This window comes from Mesoplodon mirus (genome assembly GCF_964341445.2).
Source record: "Mesoplodon mirus genome assembly, chromosome: 5".
NCBI classification, from domain to species: Eukaryota; Metazoa; Chordata; class Mammalia; order Artiodactyla; family Ziphiidae; genus Mesoplodon; species Mesoplodon mirus.
The window spans coordinates 124,849,476-124,867,143 of record NC_138980.1 but is presented as its reverse complement, the minus strand read 5'-3'; the positions used below and the strand labels follow the sequence as shown (position 1 = coordinate 124,867,143).

The 17,668-nt window shown below is 39.9% G+C and overlaps 1 protein-coding gene across 3 annotated transcripts in view; it reads left to right on the top strand.

Moving 5' to 3' along the window:
* Positions 1-10,359, top strand: part of HMGCR (3-hydroxy-3-methylglutaryl-CoA reductase) — a 58,580-nt gene extending 48,221 nt beyond the window's left edge. For all 3 annotated transcript variants that reach the window (XM_082624119.1, XM_082624120.1, XM_082624121.1), the window contains exons 7-20: positions 1,216-1,322; positions 1,428-1,544; positions 1,982-2,130; positions 2,249-2,496; positions 2,608-2,786; positions 3,813-4,007; positions 4,350-4,508; positions 4,650-4,807; positions 5,539-5,644; positions 7,276-7,446; positions 7,750-7,890; positions 7,976-8,134; positions 8,579-8,733; positions 8,878-10,359. In XM_082624119.1, coding sequence (XP_082480245.1) covers positions 1,216-1,322; positions 1,428-1,544; positions 1,982-2,130; positions 2,249-2,496; positions 2,608-2,786; positions 3,813-4,007; positions 4,350-4,508; positions 4,650-4,807; positions 5,539-5,644; positions 7,276-7,446; positions 7,750-7,890; positions 7,976-8,134; positions 8,579-8,733; positions 8,878-8,932 — 2,099 coding nt within the window. In that variant the 3' untranslated portion in view covers positions 8,933-10,359. The remainder of the gene's footprint in view (positions 1-1,215; positions 1,323-1,427; positions 1,545-1,981; positions 2,131-2,248; positions 2,497-2,607; positions 2,787-3,812; positions 4,008-4,349; positions 4,509-4,649; positions 4,808-5,538; positions 5,645-7,275; positions 7,447-7,749; positions 7,891-7,975; positions 8,135-8,578; positions 8,734-8,877) is intronic.
* Positions 10,360-17,668: the final 7,309 nt, after the last annotated feature.

Here is a 17,668-nt window from a genome sequence, read left to right as displayed (position 1 = left end):
TATAGAATTTTTAGAAAATACAATGTATGCTTTTTTTCTATTATTTAGTCAAATGATCTATTACGATTCAGAAAATAAAATACAACATTGAGGTTTTTTTTGTATTACTCTAGTTAGCAGTTTTTATGGGAGAAGGGAATCAATTTTTATATGTATTTCAAAAATTTTTATATTTAATGTGAATAACATCAGAAAATGTTTTTTATATATATATATATATATATATATATTTTTTTTTTTTTTTTTTTTTTTTTTTTTTCGGTACGCGGGCCTCTCACTGTTGTGGCCTCTCCCGTTGCGGAGCACAGGCTCCGAATGCTCAGGCCCAGCGGCGATGGCTTATGGGCCCAGCCGCTCTGTGGCATGTGGGATCTTCCCGGACCAGGGCACGAACCCGCATCCCCTGCATCGGCAGGCGGACTCTCAACTACTGCGCCACCAGGGAAGCCCAGAAATATGTTTTATATTTTATATTCAAGTTTATTTGTGAAGAGAGGGAGTAGGATTTGGTAATCTAATCTTTCCCCAGCTCTGTTCCCTTCTATTTGAGAAGATTACCAAGTGATACCGCAAGCATTTTGTAATGGAACATTTGTTAACTTTGGATCTTGGGTTGCCTTTTTGCATTATATCACTTTTCAAACAGATCAATGAAATGAACGAAAATTGTAAGAACATCAGTAGACACCACAGAGGTTATATTGAAAATAGAGCTGAGTAGTACACATAAAATATTTATTATGATACTATATCAGGAATGGTATAACTAGCAGTGTGTTTTTTACAAAAAGTCCTTGGTCCACAGGTGAATTGCTTTTGTGGTGATGAGTGGGATTGGATCAGTAGTATAACGGAGTGGGAGGAGTTTGCTCCATTAGAGTTGACTGTCCTTGATATCCTATCTCAAAACAGAGTACTACCATTTGATCAAAGGTGATGATCAGAGGGATATTAAACACTGCCGTGCCTGGCATTGTGACGTTGGGGACATGGGAGAAGCCAAAGTCTCTGCCTTCGAGGAAGTTATCCTCTGTGTGCTCAGGCTTCACAGCACCTCTGAGTTTCTAATTCTTTTTCCAGTAGATGGCAAAGAGCTTAATATACTAATACTTCCATGTATTTGTCTACCTATAGGAAGAGTCCTTGTGATGTATGCAGCATCAGAAATACACATACTTCTTTACTAGCTAATGCATTTAATTTTTCTCTAACCAGGGGTGCGTCAACTTGAAATTATGTGCTGCTTTGGCTGCATGTCAGTTCTCGCCAACTACTTCGTGTTCATGACTTTCTTCCCAGCGTGTGTGTCCTTGGTTTTAGAGGTAAGAGCAGTTCTTACTTATACTAGTAGAAGAGTAATATTTTTCATATTAGTTCACCTAAAGAAAATTAGCACCTTCTAACGTAGTGCTGACTTAATTTTGTAGCTTTCTCGGGAAAGCCGCGAGGGTCATCCAATTTGGCAGCTCAGCCATTTTGCCCGAGTTTTAGAAGAAGAAGAAAATAAACCAAATCCTGTTACTCAGAGGGTTAAGATGATTATGGTAATTATACAGTTTTATTCTTCTTTCATTATTTTTGGTTCCAATATCATATTCTGCTTTTCAATTTTTTTCCTTCTTATTGTCTTTGTGCAATTTTTGTGCAATTTTTGGCTCTTTCACTGATGTTCCTCTTCCCTTTTTTTTTTTCCCTATCTTTTTTTCTCATTTCTTTGAGGCCCCTGGTTTTCTCTCTGCCCTAAATAGATTTTTCAAGTTCTTCCACTTTACCTCTCTGAAAATCTGTTCTTTTTTTTGGAATGTTTTCAGCCGTTCAGTGGAGCCATTGCTTTAGTCAGTCACATAGCAAGCCTGGGTCTTTCTTTTCATGGTAAGGGAGGCCATGGGAGGATGGTAGTGTTTAATTATCCAGTTGCACAGGATGAGTTTAGGTTCCATTGATATGCAGAGGATACATGATTTTTACATTTTTATTTCAGTCTCTAGGCTTAGTTCTTGTTCACGCTCACAGTCGCTGGATAGCCGATCCTTCTCCAGCAGACAATTCTAAGGTTTCTTTAGGATTGGATGAAAATGTGTCGAAGAGAATTGAACCAAGTGTTTCCCTATGGCAGTTTTATCTCTCTAAGTAAGTTCCCCGAGCCCTACTTTGTTGTCTATGAATCATAGCACTCTATGCTACTGAGAGTTTAGGTGTGCCTTTTGTATTTGAGTAATAACATTTTAATTTGCTTTCTTTTATTCAGAATGGTCAGCATGGATATCGAACAAGTTATTACCCTAAGTTTAGCTCTCCTTCTGGCTGTCAAGTATATCTTCTTTGAACAAGCAGAGACAGAATCTACACTCTCGTTAAAAAACCCTATCACATCTCCTATAGTGACCCAAAAGAAAGTCGCAGACGATTGTTGTAGACGTGACCCTATACTCGTCAGAAATGACCAGAAATTCCATGCAGTGGAGGAGGAGGCCAGGATAAACAGAGAAAGAAAAGGTGATTTCTTATTCTCTTCATTTTCCATTCTTCCACTCTGTTGATTTGTCAAGAAGTCGAGTCGTTTTTAAAAGTTCAGTGTTGTGAGATTTCTTTTGATCTCTTGAACAGTTGAGGTTATAAAACCCTTAGTGGCAGAAACTGACACCTCAAACAGAGCTACATTTGTGGTTGGTAACTCCTCCTTACTGGATACTTCACTGGAACTAGAGACACAGGAACCTGAAATTGAACTTCCCATGGAGCCGCGGCCTAATGAAGAATGTCTGCAGATACTTGGGAATGCAGAGGTGAGAAAATAAAACAAACTCAAGCTGGTATCTTTCTTAAGAAAAGGAGCTTTTTTATTAAAGGAAGGAAGGAAGTTATAGCTACTGAGTACCTAAGTTCTGGGCACACTGTTGCATGGTTTACAAGTACTTGGTCTTATTTATTCCCGAAAACCTTGTAAGATAGGTGGAATTTTCTCCATTTTTCAGATGAGAAAATGTAGGCTCCAGAGGGTTAATTAAGTATGTCGCAAAGTAAAACATCTAGGAAATGGTAAAGCTGGGATCAAGAGTCCAAGATTTACTGACTCAAGTGTCACAGTGCTCTTTCTACTTTATTACTGTTTATTAAAGAGATGAGCAACTGCTGTATTCTCATGTGTGTTAAGGCCTAGGAAAGCTTTCACACAGAAATGAACTTCAGAGAAAGAAGAAAGGTTTTGGGGGCTTTTTGTTTGTTTGTTTTGGTATTTTAAAGTAAGCTTGATGCTCCTGAGGAGGCTTATTTTCTTTCTGATGTTTGAACAGGATGTCCTGCTGACAGTCTGCTCATGAGTTAGCGTGACTATTGTGTTCTATCCGTATCTGCTTACTCTGGTTCATTCCTAATTTATGTGCATATGAGTGAGAATAGATTGTGTTTTTCTTCATCAGTTTCCTTTCCCTCATTCTTGTTAACATGTGTACCAGTATCTCAGCTGTCATGCTGTATTACAAAGCTTATAGGGTGGGTGTCAGAATCTTAATTGGAATTTTTTTTTTGTATGAACATCATTTGAAAAATTTAGTGTTTTGGTTTAACATTTGTTTAGTTTTCACATTTTTATAAAGAATTTGTTTTTATTTTGATGTTATTTCTACTTAAATCATCTCCTTCAGAACTTCAAATTCCTTTGGGTTCTTAAAGTACTTGTGTTTTAGTTCTATGGAGAGCACTGTTTGTATTAAATGGTCTATTTATTATGAAGAGTATGAAGTATGGTTCTTCAAGTCTTTTTTCATTTCCCTCTATCCAACCCCCTTCCATTTTTTTTCCCATTTCTTTAGAAAGGTGCAAAATTCCTTAGTGATGCTGAGATCATCCAATTAGTCAATGCTAAGCATATCCCAGCTTACAAATTGGAAACTCTGATGGAAACCTATGAACGAGGTGTATCTATTCGTCGACAGTTACTTTCCAAAAAACTTCCAGAGCCTTCTTCTCTCCAGTATCTGCCTTACAGGGACTATAACTACTCCTTGGTATGTTATTTTCTTGATTTGAGCAGGTTTGCTTTGTAGCTTTAGTCTTTAGTTTTTCAGTCTTCTTCTTGACTTGCCTTTTATACATACATAGTTTCATAAAACATCTCCTTTTTAACTCATTTTACTGTAATTTTGTATTCTGCTTATGATATAGGTCATCAAAATTCAAAAATATTTTTCCTGTTGTTATTTATAGTCATTACTCAAGACTTTTAAAGAGTAAATAAAAAATTTGCTTGAAAAATACACTAAAGCATTAAGTTTGAAGAAAGTTATTAATGACAAGGGCTGGGTGTTTGCTATATAGATTTTCACTTGGTGCCTGACTTTACCTTTTAGGTGATGGGAGCGTGCTGTGAGAATGTTATCGGTTATATGCCCATCCCTGTGGGAGTGGTAGGACCTCTGCGCCTGGATGAAAAAGAATTTCAGGTTCCAATGGCAACAACAGAAGGTTGTCTTGTGGCCAGCACTAATAGAGGCTGCAGAGCAATAGGTGTAAGTTGGCATTTGTATATTTGCCTGTTTTAAGATACACTCTAGGCAGTGAGAAGAAATTTGGGGACAATCAAGGACACCTTTTGGGACAAGCAGAACTGTTTTCACGATTAACGTGCTTTTGTAACCTACTCTGCATAGCTTGGTGGAGGTGCCAGCAGCCGAATCCTTGCAGACGGGATGACTCGTGGCCCAGTGGTGCGTTTTCCCCGTGCTTGTGACTCTGCAGAAGTGAAGGCCTGGCTCGAGACACCTGAAGGGTTCACAGTGATAAAGGAGGCATTCGACAGCACCAGCAGGTGTGTGTGGGGGCTTATATGTGCATTTATGTTTATTTCAGAACCAGTGCCATCTTCTAGGATGGCTAAACATAACTGTTAACGTATTGACTGCCTAAGGGGATGTAACAAAATATCAACTCTAAATCCATTCTTTCAAAATAAGTAATATTAATGCTTGGTTGGGATGGGGGGAGCAGAATGTTGATACAAATGAATATCTCCATAAAGGTTAATTAGAAAAAAATAGTGTGAGCTAGTAAGTTTGTGTGTTGGTTTTACAAGGCTCACTTTGATTAGGCTATTACTTTGCCCTAGAAGAGTTTTGACCAAAACTTGCCCTAGGGCAGAATTGCCTGAGAAAAAGATGTTCCAAGCAGGATAGAGGTAAATATTAGTATAGCAGATTTACTTTGAATACAGAAAATTAAATTTATAAAGAAGTATAATCAATACAAATGATAACCCCACTATAGTTCAAGCTTATATGCTTGTTTTTATTTGGACTTTTAAAGTTTATTTATGATGACATGACTTTCTGCAGCCCTCCCTTCTTGCAGCATGTAAGAATGAGTCAGAGTTGAAGTAGTATTCTAATATAATGTTTCATTAAAGAAGAAGGTACATTTAATATGTAGTCTCCATGAGCTTTCTCTTAGGTGTAAAATGAACCAACTAAGGTAGACTTTAAGATAACTTCCATTTTCTTAAAAAAGTAAAAAATAAAAAGTCTTTGCTTCTTTTATTTACAGATTTGCACGTCTACAGAAACTTCGTATGAGTGTGGCTGGACGCAACCTTTACATCCGTTTCCAGTCGAAGTCAGGTGATGCCATGGGGATGAACATGATTTCAAAGGTGAGCATGGATGGACTATAAGAGAACTTGCAGGAGTGACTGTCCCTGGAGGGGGGGAACAGACTTGCTGTTTACTTTATGCCCTCCTGTACTTTTGAATTTTGTACCATGTACACATACTACTTACGCAAAGAGTTAATTGATTGAAAGATTCTTATTGAAAGGTAAATATTGATTCATGTAACTCATGTTATATAAAGTAGGCATTTGTTGATTGGTGTTGTTTGTATTTGATGAATTTAATTTAGACTTAACATTGTACATGTTCTGGGTCTACTCAGAAGGGCTGGGAGGAATCTGGGGATTTGTTCTTCAAAACTTTCTTAAACCTGAAAGCTGACCTCTTCTAGAGGCTTCAAGACATATTTAAGAAGCCAAGTTCATGTGTGTATAGTTCCTTTAATTATCTCCTTATAAGAAGATTGTGTATAGCTTAAATTTTATTCTACTGATATTTGTTATTTATCAGATAGAAATGTAAAATGTTAAAGTCAATTAGCTAGGCTAATTGTGCTTTACCTGTTATAAGGACTATTCAGAAAGAGAGTATAGTGACTAAATACATACGGTTTAAAAATTTCCAATAAATAGTATAGCAGTTCCTGAAAAAAATAAAAATAGAATTACAAGCAGGGTCTCAAAAAGAGGTTCGTATAGCCATGTTCATAGCAGCATTCACAATAGCCAAAAGCTAGAAGCAGCCCAAGTGTCCATCAGCAGATGAATGGATAGATAAAGTGTGGTATGTACATACAGTGGAATGTTATTCAACCCTAAAAAGAAAGGAAATTCTGACACATGCTAAATGTGGATGAGCCTTGAGGTTCACTTACTAAGTGAAATAGTCTGGTCACAGAAAGACAAATACTGTATGATTCCCACTTAAGAGTTCCCTAGATTAGTTAAATTCATAGGGACTGAAAGAAGGGTGGTTACCAGGGGCTAAGTGGAATGAGGAGTTGTTTAATGGGTATAGAATTTCAGTTTTGCAAGACGAAGAGTTCTGGAGATTGCTTACATACAATGTGGATGTACTTAACACTACTGAACTATACACTTGAAAATAGTTAAGATGGTAAATTCTATGTTATGTCTATTTTACCACAATTTAAAAAAACAAACTTAAATTGCCAATAAGTATGTTTTGTGTTTTTGAAGTGTGAGTTAATTGGATTAATTTAACTTAATTGGAAGTCATTGGAAGGCTTGTTTACATTTTATGTAAATCCTAAGGACTTTGCATTAACAACAAGATTTACTTTAATGTCTGACTTCTCTTTACAGGCTCGGTAACTTGGGCCTTTAGGTAACAATTTAATAACTAGAAGAGGGAATTTATTACATGTTGATGGTGGATTGAGTACTCACTCCCCAGTGACATGAATATAGTATTATATTCTCAATGAGTTTTTTTTTTAATATTCTCATTATAGTCTCATCATCCTATTCATCGATGACTACAAAGAACTCCATTTTAATATCTAAAAACGTATTAGGAAAAGATTATTATAGTTATTATATTTAGCAGTGTTAGTATTATTAGACACAAATAAAGCCTCTGATTTATAAATAACTGTGTGTTTTAATATAGTTTTTGTTGTTGCTGTTTGTTTTTTTTTTTTGGCTAATAGGGTACAGAGAAAGCACTTTCAAAACTTCATGAGTATTTCCCTGAAATGCAGATTCTGGCAGTTAGTGGTAACTATTGTACTGACAAGAAACCTGCTGCTATAAATTGGATAGAGGGAAGAGGAAAGTCTGTTGTTTGTGAAGCTGTAATTCCAGCCAACGTTGTCAGAGAAGTGAGTGATTGGATGACTATTTTATTTTGTTAATCTTTCATTGGATTACAAAATTGGGAAAAGTAATATTAAGGGTTAAGTAAACTTGAATATATGGGTCTGTTTTATCTTATCTCGCCCATCTGCCTGTGGGTGGCATTCACAGGGACAGACCTTACTGATAATCTTTTTGTTGAGCATGGGGCTTACATGGGGCCACGTCTACACTCCCTTATTTTCTGGAGGTACAGAAAGTAGATCTGGGTAACCCACTCCTGAATCTTCTGGGGGAAGATGTAAGATGTGCACCACTCTGTTTTCTAGGTATTAAAGACTACTACAGAGGCTATGATTGAGGTCAACATTAATAAAAATCTGGTGGGCTCTGCCATGGCTGGGAGCATTGGTGGCTACAATGCCCACGCAGCAAACATTGTAACTGCCATCTACATTGCCTGTGGACAGGTGAGGGCGCCAGCCTCCATCTTTCTTGTCTTTCGTTGTTCTAAGTGAGAGAAGTTTTATATTTTTTCCTTTCTGTTTTTTTAAGGATGCAGCACAGAATGTTGGTAGTTCAAACTGTATTACTTTAATAGAAGCAAGTGGTCCCACAAATGAAGACTTGTATATCAGCTGCACCATGCCATCTATAGAAATAGGGACTGTGGGTGGTGGGACTAACCTGCTCCCTCAGCAAGCATGCCTGCAGGTAAGACACATGGGGCACAGGCTCCAGTGACCTCAAGCCCAGTTCTGACTCGTTGGGATTCTTTGTGTTTCCACCTGATACCACATATCGCTCCCCTCTCTATTTTAGCCGGTCTTTTCATTCGTTTCCCACCAGCCTAATCCACTGTGTCCAAGTAAAGCATGTTCAGGCACAGGCTTAGTAAATTGAGAAAGTAGATTAAGAGAGCAAATGATTGTTCATCTGCTCTGAGTAAGTGCACTTCCAGCCAGGCTGTGGATGTTAGGTTCACTGTGGTGTATTCCATTGTTAGCACTGGCTGTCAGATCTTGGAAATGTAGTACTTCCACTGGAGCCTGGTTCTATTCTAAAGCCATTGTAGTTGCCCTCATTTTAGTTGATTGAGTAGGAGGTTGTTGCTGTGCCTTGAAGGGTGAGTCCTGCTGTGTCTGTCCCTGGCTGCAGATGCTAGGTGTTCAAGGAGCGTGCAAAGACAATCCCGGGGAAAACGCCCGACAGCTTGCCCGAATTGTGTGCGGTACAGTGATGGCTGGAGAATTGTCTCTGATGGCAGCATTGGCAGCAGGACATCTTGTCAGAAGTCACATGATTCACAACAGGTAAGACTTAAAGATTTGTTTAATATGTTTTCCCTATACTTAAAATATGCAGTAGAAAAACCTACTTCTCAGATACAAGTCCTAACTTAAAATTTTGCGTTCCTGATATTTTGTATATCTCTCCTTTGTCTTTTTCTGCTGTAGGTCAAAGGTAAATTTACAAGACCTTCAAGGAACTTGCACTAAGAAGGCAGCTTGAATAGCCCGACAGTTCAGAACTGAAACACAGGCGTTGGGTTCTAAAGGACTCACATAAAATCTGTGAATTAAAAAAGCTCGATGCAGTGTCCTGTTGAGGATGAATAGACATGATCAGTGAGACGACTGCTTGGTTTTTGGCTCTTTCAGGAAGTCTGAGGTCCTTCTTTCCACACAGAGTTCTCAGATCTGAGAAGTTTACATGCTTTACATGCTGTGCTCTTTGGAAAGATCTCAACATGGATATTATGCCTTTATAGTATCACAGATGGTAAGCTACAGCACACTTCTGAAAGAGAATACAGCTGGAAAAACAAGTTTTCTTTTGATAAAATTCTTGGAGTTCATGGTGATCAGTGTGAGATTAAACCCTCCTCCTGTCCACACCTGCCCCAGCCCCAATCCTGGGTTGAAGATGGATTTTTAAATTATATTATAGCTGACAAAACTCCTGATTTCATAGTTAATTTATTAAGTCTGGGTTGTAGACCTTTAAAAAAAATAAGAGCTAAGTTTATTTTTTGTAAACGAATACTTCATTTGGTGCTGGTCTATTTTGATTTTTGGGAGGGATAGGCAACATGATTCTTAAGAAGGGGACCTGCTTTCTTCAAAGGAAGAATTACTCGTATTCCCAAATTACAGAATAATGTGCTAAGCAGTGCTAAATAGTTCTCTTTCAAGAAAAAAAATCACTGCATTTATCTCTGCAGGCTATTTGTTCAGAGAGGACTCTTGTCTAAATACAAATGTTTGTCTAGATTGGCTATAACATATCTTTCAGCATATAAGGCTTTAAGAAACAGAGTTTTGTGCTTTTTATGAAAGATACAAGAGCTCTTAATATTGCTTAGACAAGGTGACTCTGTTTATCAATGACATACAAGTCTGTGACCTCTCTTAGAACTCAGGGGGTAGGCAGGTTTGGAAGAAAATTACCATTTCTCGAAGCCAAGTTTAATTTCTTAAAAGACTTTTAAATTTATTTAGCTGAAAAATCTAGGTAGTTTTTTGTAAAGAACTGTATCAAATCTGTATATGTTGTAATAAAGCTTCTTGTGCTAGGAGTTTATTGAAAGTATTCAAGAAATAAACAAAAATCACCCGATATACTGGTAAAACACTCTAAGCTTGGGCCAGAGAAGGCAGTGTTCTTTAATGTTGTCCAGGAAAGCCTGGCTTGCTTGTTGAGCCTAATGAAGGGGAAAGTCAGCTTTCAGAGCCAGTGAAGGCGCCGTGTGAATGGCCGTGGAGGGAGTGTCCCTTGTCCTGTGGCCAGGAGGTTGGTGACTGAAACATCCACACAGGGCTCTTTGATGGACCCATAAAATCTTCCTCAGGGGGTCAGCAGAGTTGTTGAATCTTAATTTTTTTTTCTAATGTACAACTTTTGTATAAATAATAAAGAACTCCTTATTTTGTATTACATCTAATGCTTCAAGTGTTGGTCTTGGAAAGCTGATGGCTCATGTAGAAGATGGACTCTGAGAAACATTCCAGTAATGCCGTGGCAACATGGAGAGCCTCTGAGTGATTGTGTTTGCATTGTTGGGGAAGATTGACATTTTCTGTTGTATGTAAAGTTTAAATTGCTTCTGTTGTGACTTTTCAGCCAGTGACTTCTTATTTATCTGAATTTTTCATGGAAGTGGCAGTGAGAAATATTTTGAGTCTTCATTTTGGTGACTGTAACCAATATCTTGCTAAACTAATGTTTTGTACAGTTACTAAATTGTATACATTTTGTTATACTTTTTTCCCCCAGTTCCAGTAAATTATGAAAAGGAGGTTAATACTGATAAGTGTAATCAGTAACCTTTTTTGTTTGGATTAATCATAGGCCTGCCTGAGACTTGGAAGCTTTAAAGTCTGGCCTGAATGGTACCCTGTAATTCACACTAGGTGTCCCAAGACCCATTTATCATTCCCATTGTCTTCTCCCACTCTACAACAGGAACAGCAGGCCAGGGTTATACATACATTAAAACTATCTTCCTTATACTTTGAATAGTTTAGATTTATCATCATGGACTACTTTTGGATATTGGGGGTGTGACTGTTAGTTGAGAGGAAGAGGCCATAAAGGTTGGGCAGCCAAAACCAAATGGCCATTGCAGGTATGTACATAAGCTGTATCAACTGAAAGTACAGCTTATATAGCTAAGGCTGGCCTCTTTAAAATCCCAATTACTGGTGATTTTTGACTATACTTCTGCCATAGTTAGAGGTGAACAGGTGTGTATGAGCCACTAAGAACCAAGCCCAGATACTTGAAAATCATTTTGAATTTTTCTCCCCAAATGGCATGTGATCACTTGTCTGGTCGGCCCTGTCAAGAGTGGGGCAAGCTGGACAGGACATGGGGAAGAAGTTTCGTCCCCTTATTGCTCCGGTGATGTGATGAACAGTGAGATGCGTGTGGCAGCACAGGATTTTTCCTCATCTTTGGAGAGGATGGAGAATTAAATCCAAAGAGAACATCTCACATTGAAGGGTCTGACTCAAACAAGAGGACACAGAACAGCAAAACATCAATACAAATCCGCTGTGTACAGAAGGTTCAAGTAAGAGCAGTAAATTCACTATAGGAATTTTTTTTCAAGACCAATGTTTCTCAAGCTGTCTTTCTGTTCTGGACATGACTTAAATTTATTAAGAACGAACTTTGCCCAGTTAGCAAAAATAATAGATAACTTCTACACTGCAAGCCAAAAGAAGATGGCAAATGATTTATTTATATCAACAGATTCCCTTTTCATTGTGAGATGCATGGAACCCCTCCCTCCATCACACACACATATACTTTTTGTTCTTTTCCTCCTGAGCAAGTTTGGGAACTCCTGAGGGAGGTGTTGGTACTCTTGTATCAGGATGTGAGGCACTTCCTGTTGTTCTCTAAGGCCAGTGGGAGAGACCCTCGTGCCACCAGCTGGAGTTAGGAGGTGGGACACGAGAGAGTGTTGTAATCCAGGGATTCTCCAGCTCCAGTGCAGCACACTCACCCGGGCTCCTGATTCCCTTGGTCTCGGGTGAGGCTGGGACTTCCGCATTTCTTTCTAATGTTGCTGTTGCTGCTCTAACGGTGCTGGGTTTCAGTGTGAAGTGCCTGGTGTTACTGTGAATAAACGGTATTAGAAAGTTGTGTTTATTCAGAAGCACACAGCAGACACCCACGGAGAGGCCAAGTGCTGCTTAATAGCTGCTTAATAAGACAGAATTAATCCTAGAGAGATATAACCAACTAGAAGGTATGTTATTTGGGTCTGTGTCTCCCCTACTGCCCCCGACTTGTGAACCCGCCCCCCCGCCCCGCAAAACACCAAATTCTCTGCATTTTCAAAGAATGGAATGACTGCCCCAGAAAAGGACATTTTTAGCCACTTATTCCCCTCACTTTCCTACCCCTTGGTCTCTGCTCGCTCTCTCCCAAATGAGACAGTGGGGGACCAAAGGGGAAAAAAAGTCCACCTTTAAAGAGGTTCGTGTAGATACCATACCCTGCTCAGTACCCTCACCTCACCCACCCTATAGCCACAAAGTTGGACTGCTTTGTATTGATACCTTAACTTCCCAGGATTGCGGCCCTGGAGCAGGGTCACTCAGAGGCAAGAAGCTGATTCCACAGACCATTCGACTGGTCATTTCTGAAGCCAGAGGGCAGAGAGCCTAAAGGCAGTAGGGCCCTGTGCCATTTACTAACATAAAACACACAGGCACCTTGTGTGTTTTGTCCAGGCAACCTGGGAAGAAAGTATCAGGAAGTAATCCAAAAGAAAAGGACTGCAGTCACTAGCCTGTGTTGATTATGGAACTCCTTTGCTTTCCTGTCACTTGAAATTTGAAATGGTAAACAGGGTTTAGTGGGTGAAGTGGAGGGAGGGGACAGTGAAGGGAGCAATTCTGTCTCAGTCTCCACAGCAAAATCAGCTGGGATTGTATGTGAAAAACAGTGGACACAGTAAAGCAAATCCAGAGTATTATTAGCCCTAAATGATGTGTGATGGAAGAACCTCATTCTGCAGCTCTCTCCTAGCCCTTAGTTCAAAAAGGAGATAAACACTGGTGCCCCTACCTCCCTGCCCATTTCACCGTGTGGACTAGGGCTATAGCATCAGGGCTCTAAATGGTCAAAAACCACCAAGTTTTGGTGCATTCCCTGCCTCAGTCTCTTCTCATCTAGGGTATGGCCTGTGAACAACTTACCTCATTTTTAAACCTTTATTGCTTTTAATAGGAAAGTAGACTCAGGTGTGTGTGAGCAGCCCACTCACCTCTGGCCATGGTTCCTTCAGCAGATCTGGATGATCTCACCCACAGTGCACAACCCTTGGTAAGTAGCCAAAGCTTGAAGCTGGCTTGCTGGTATAGCCTGGATAATTTAACAACTTTAAATGGAAAGCTCTTGAGGAAAGGCCCATTTTTAACTTGCTTTTAGGACAGTGCCTACCCAGCCCAGTAGAATCCAAATCTTGAACAACCTTGAGCACTCCATCAGAAAAAACAAAACGAAAATGATAAAAATAAAACAAATCAAAGTTGAAATTTTTTGTTTCCATATTTCAGTGGTACATCTTGCCCATATTTTCCTCCAGACCAAGGTCTCTTGAAGACAGGCACCATGTCTTTTCTTATAACCTAGTACAGTACCTTAAAATTAACGGTCCTCCATGTTGTTGAATGACTGACACAATAAATTTGTAATTAGGACTTACTCCAAAGAGAAAATAATAGTTAGTTACAGTAGGAAGACAACGGCAGTGTTGAGGGAGCTGGGAATCCAGAGACCTCCATTTCAGTCAAGGCTCTGCCACTAGCTGTGACACCTTGGGTTATTGGCTTCGTGTTTCTTTCCCTCAGTTTCCTTATTTGTATGATGACATAGTTGGATTGGCTGGCTTCTAAGCCCTTAACTGGCTCTACAAATTCCATGAAATGCTTTATTTACTCTCTCCTCCTGTATCTACACGAGCCAATTGCGCTGATAAGCTAGAGTCTAGCTTATTAGTAGAGCTGATAGATTAATACAACAGCAATGTCAGAGTAGTTGCATAATCCAAGTATGACGGGAAAAGCACATACAACTGGAGAGGAAGAGTTGAGGGTTGAGGGGGCTGGTATAGTTAAGGTCAGAAATTGGGACCCTGAAGTAGGTTCTGGATGTTGACTGAAGGGAGGAGAGAGAGAAGTTCCTTCGAAGGTAAGCATGGATCACTGAGTGACTGGAGTAAGTCCACCTGGATGGGATGATTTATTTGTAGAGGAGAGGCAGGCTGGTAAGGCAGATGCAGTAAGGCCAAACTCTTAAATGATACCTTGAACATCAGACTGAAGTCAAGGAGTGTGGACTCAGTCCTTGGAGATAAGGGCACTATTGAAACATTTATCAAGAGGCATTAGGTATTAAAGGATAACTCGATCAGGAGAAAAGAGATCACTTAGGAGACTCATCTCTACCCTGATTCTTCAGCTCAGAATGCTTCCCCATTCATTTACAAGCTTGGCAGTGACTGCTGGGCAGCTTGTTTGAGGCATGATCATCACTTTCATTTCCCAAGTTTTAAAAGCTGTCACTATTATTACTGACATTGTAATTGTCACTATTCTGACATTAGCATGAGAATTACACACAAGTAAAAACATTAATGGTTGACTTATTCTACATCCAAACAACCAGGCACCAAGTCCCACTGATTTTTCTTAGATATGTAATGCTCAAGAAAGCCCTTCAGTGATGCCCACTGCTGGTAGAATGAAGATCAAGCTCTGCACAGCATTCAAGCTCTTTCCATGAACTGCCTCTGCCTCTTTCTGGTTTTCTCCCTCATTAGACATACCCTATAGGCTAAACCCCACATGACTTACGGTTTGGCTCAAAGCCCCAAAATGTTTGCGTCCTTCTTGTCATTATTCCTGTGTCTTATTCAGATTCCTGCCTTCAGCACTCAAAAGACAGTATATAGCACATATTTGTGGTTGACCAAATCGTTCCTTACATTTGCACAGTAGAGTGCAAAGTGTTTTGAATACATTATCACACTCTTCCCCAATCCTGTGATGTAGATGATTTCATATTTTATGGAAAAGAAAAATAGATTTAGAGACATGAAAATGTCTTGGCAAAATCAAAGGTGTTCAAGTGAGAGAGCCAGAAAAACTGGTCTTCTGGCTTTTAAATTTCATTCCTTTCAGTTTGTTGAATGCATGGTATCCAGAAACATGGGGAGAAATACACTTAGAAGTAACAGAAAAATCTACTGGATGTTACAAATGAAAAGTCAAAGTCACAAACCACAAAATAAATTGTAGTTTTAAATAATCAGCAGAGGAGACCAGTTTACTAATTTGGTGCTATTGACGTGCATGGAAGTTGGTGAACTTGTTAAAACACAACAACAATCCATTCCCTATCTACCTTTTGAGTACACAACCGAGAATCAAAAAGACATTCACACACCTCAAATGTGGTTAAGTCTACCATTAATGCACTGTATTGAAATGCTCTTGATCTCAATGTCTGTTTCCTCTTAGTTTAGGTGCATTTCTAAAAAGCTTGGTTATGACAGAAACAATGAAGGCCAGATGTTGTTTGTTGCTGTATCCTTAATCCTGGAACACTGCATGGCATGTAGTAGGTGCTCAACAAACATTTCTCTGCAACTTGTTTTGGGTGCTGTAGAATTAGTGCTACATATCTATATTGCTAAAATTGCTGGATGTTGACATCTTGACTTATTGCCACACAAGGATTCCCTGCTGCTGGGCCCAGCTACCACTTGGGTCTCCCAATTGCAAGTAGTAGTAATAGAAAAGAATCACAGTAAACTGACTAGGGGTGGGTCCAAAGCATGTTTCAGTCACTACCTCAGTGGTCATTTTGCAGCAGGCTGCCCACAAAAGTGATAGCTATGTTGAATCTCATCCTTGGGTTGAAAAATCCAAGATAAAATACCCTCCTTGGGCTTGTTTGTGGTGATGTTTCATCCTTCCAAACTGGAAGACAGGAAGGCAGTTAAGGCACCAAGTAAAGGTCAGATTTAACTTTTAAGACAAAATTTATAGATCTGGTGGGGTTTTGTGACATGTAGGTATTGTGGTTTTGTGAAGCCAATACTGAAGTGTGTGATGTTAAGACCTCTACCCCCAAAGTTCTAGTCTTCGAGCATGTCAGCTCTTCCTATTCTGCTAAACACTATATTCTAGACATTAAATACATAAGGCACTAAAAAGTAGCAGAGTCTCACAGAGGAAAGACTTGAGAGTCACTCAGTAGGCCTGGAATCCTGGCCCATTTCCTTCTCTCTATAATACGGGTGGTACCACCAACTGCTACGACCACCAACCACTGCTGCTGCCACCCAGCATGTTGTAAGGGAGGAAGGTAGATAAAACACAGGCAAGGTATGTGCTATACACAATGGAGACATCCTCATTTAGCACCTCAACAATCCTAAAGCCTGGGTGATGAGAAAATCGTTGGGCATCTTTTAGTAACTTCAAAGATCTTTAAGATTTGTTCTAGCACTAACCTCACAGAATTCTTTGCAGCAGAACAAAGAGGCCAAATAAAGTAGTTTAACTTTATGATACTTCTTTAAGGCTATTCAAAGTGTACATAGAGGGTTCACAAAAAATTTCTTAATCGGAAGACAATGCAAATGCCAACAATATGAGTCCTCTGGTAGTCTAGTTCAAACAATGACGAGAAAATATGCAAGACACTATAAAAACAATTCAATTGAAAACAGCTAGTTAGAACTACACCTTTCCAATTCTGGAGATGGGTTCAAGATGGAAGAGGAGAAGGATGTGCGCTCACTCCCTCTTGCGAGAGCACTAGAATCACAACTAATTGCGGAACAATCATTGACAGGAAGACACTGGAACTCACCAAAAAAGATACCCCGCATCCAAAGACAAAGGAGAAGCCGCAATGAGACGGTAGGAGGGGCGCAATCACAATAAAATTAAATCCCATAACTGATGGGTGGGTGACTCACAGACTGGAAAACAATTATAGCACAGAAGTCCACCCACCGGAGTTAACCTTCTGAGGCCTACGTCAGGCTTCCCAACCTGGGGGTCCGACAATGGGAGGAGGAATTCCCAGGGAATCAGACTTTGAAGGCTAGTGGGATTTGATTGCAGGACTTTGACAGGACTGGGGGAAACAGAGACTCCACTCTTGGAGGACACACACAAAATAGTGTGCACATCAGGACCCAGGGGAAGGAGCAGTGACCCCACAGCAGACTGAACCAGACCTACCTGCTAGCGTTGCAGGGTCTCCTGCAGAGGTGGGCGGTGGCTGTGGCTCACCGTGGGGACAAGGACACTGGCAGCAGAAGTTCTGGGAAGTACTCCATGACGTGAGCCCTCCCAGAGTCTGTCATTAGCCCCACCAAAGAGCCCAGGTAGGCTCCAGTCCTGGGTCACCTCAGGCCAAACAACCAACAGGGAGGGAACCCAGCCCCACCCATCAGCAAACAAGCAGACTAAAGTTTTACTGAGCTCTGCCCACCAGAGCAACACCCAGCTCTACCCAACACCAGTCCTTCCCATCAGGAAGCTTACACAAGCCTCTTGGATAGCCTCATCCAGCAGAGGGCAGACAGAAGAAGTAAGAAGAACTACAATCCTGTAGCCTGTGGAATGAAAACCACATTCATAGAAAGACAGACAACATGAAAAGACAGAGGACTATGTACCAGGTGAAGGAACAAGGTAAAACCTCAGAAAA